This window comes from Wolffia australiana, chromosome 18, assembly GCF_029677425.1.
Source record: "Wolffia australiana isolate 7733 chromosome 18, ASM2967742v1".
In the NCBI taxonomy this organism is placed as follows: domain Eukaryota; kingdom Viridiplantae; phylum Streptophyta; class Magnoliopsida; order Alismatales; family Araceae; genus Wolffia; species Wolffia australiana.
The window spans coordinates 9,092,705-9,094,357 of NC_135852.1; the positions used below are offsets into that span (position 1 = coordinate 9,092,705).

Below are 1,653 nucleotides of genomic sequence, written 5' to 3' on the forward strand. Positions count from 1 at the left end.
GCCCTACTGTTTTCTAGAACCCTTTTTATTATGCTTCAACCGCGCTGTTGTTTTCTACAACCCTTTTTTTCCAGTACCATCTTTTAAAACCTTGATGTTCTTGCGTTCTACATCTTGATCCGCCTTTGTCACCTAGCGGAACTTGCACCATCAATTCCCCTTTCAAGATCTTGTTCTCCGCGATCTTCGATTGCATCAGCATCTTCCATTTCAGAATAGTATTTCTCCACCTCGCAAGATAGCAGCAGCGTTCGCGCCTTCAAGTTCTATTTCCCTCCCCAGATCGTCTGCAACAGAGTCGGTTTTTCAACATCGCCATCCTTCCCACCGCCTCACTGCATTCCCATCAAGATTATTTTCCTACCTCTGCAGGTACCCGCTTCATGTGGCTTATTCTTCCGCGTCCAAACGACGATGGAAGCCATCTCGGCTTCGACTTTTACAGCTTCTTGGAAGGAATCATATGCCCCTACAAGTTTGACAACGGAACGGACCTCGCGTGCAAGTTCCGCGTGATCGGAACGTCGAAAGATCGAATCATGATGGAGGATGGCCTGAGCCGCGTCCACGCTCTCGACCCTTTAACAAGAACCGGATACATATTCCCTCTCTCTGTCGTCGAACAAGGCCTGAGCTTCGGCGTTTACAAGAAAGCCATCTTGGTGCAACGGAGAGCAGGCACCCTTAACGAGCCAGTCTGGGCGGCGGTTCTGCGAGGAGGACGAGAACTGCCCATCTCAGAGCTTGCCTTTGCCCACGCCGGGGCTGAAGAATGGACAGATCTCATGTCTCCAACTGGGAGTTGTTTCGAGGATATCGCCACCGCAGACGACGGAAAGCTCTACGCGCTTGATAGTAATGGCGAAGTCTTCGTCTTCGACCTTGACAGCCTTCAGTTTTCATCTTATCCTGCACCAGAGCCAGCGAAGGGACCGGAGCTGAGGGCCTATTCATACTGTGAGAAATACCTCGGTGTGATGGGCGGCGAGTTTATCCTGCTCCGGGCCTGGATGTGCGCAAAGCGGCCGGTCATGTTCGAGGTCTTCCAGATGCACAGAGGAGAAGATAGAGAAGCGGAGTGGGTGAAGGTGAAGGACCTTTCCGGGCACGCTATCATGCTTGGAGATGACGGCTTCGTGTCTTTAAACGTGGGAGAATTCCCGGGAGTTATGGCCGATTGCATATACTTCATCGACAGCCAAGACGGTCCTGGAAAATGCTTTGTCAGAGTGGTGAACGTGAGAATCGGCGCCATGATCTACAAACCCTTGTCTACGATCTTCGCTCCATGGTTCTGGTTCATTCCAGATGAAGCCGGACGAATAAGAGATCTTGGCGAGGCTTTTACGTTTTCTGACGCCAGTTGATATTTTTCTGCGTAAATTTTTTTTTTCCCGTTATGTGTTCTAAGTCCCAGGTCGACAAATCATCGATTCAGACCTACTTAATGTGAGTATGATCTAGTGTACTTCAATCGCAGCGGGCAAGATAAACGTGGACAGGAGCGGCGACAAGCAAGAGTAAGGGTACACCATGCCTTGATGAAAGTATTGATGGAATCCAGAAAGGAAGAGTAACTCTTCAGTAGCCAGCCACGTTACCCCGGTCGTCGGGTAGGTGGGCCGAAATTGTGACACCATCCTTCTCAGTCAG

General features: G+C 50.3%; 1 protein-coding gene across 1 annotated transcript; it reads left to right on the forward strand.

Annotated features, from left to right (window-relative positions):
* The first annotated feature begins 259 nt into the window (after window positions 1-259).
* LOC144715174 (uncharacterized) lies at window positions 260-1,409 on the forward strand. The gene has a single exon (XM_078590077.1). It carries the CDS (start codon window positions 384-386, stop codon window positions 1,365-1,367), a length of 984 nt encoding a protein of 327 aa, XP_078446203.1. The 5' UTR covers window positions 260-383; the 3' UTR covers window positions 1,368-1,409.
* Window positions 1,410-1,653: the final 244 nt, after the last annotated feature.

Bases quoted from the DNA above. Each gene is read 5' to 3' on its own strand.
- LOC144715174 (XM_078590077.1), top strand. From the start codon at position 384: ATGTGGCTTATTCTTCCGCGTCCAAACGACGATGGAAGCCATCTCGGC.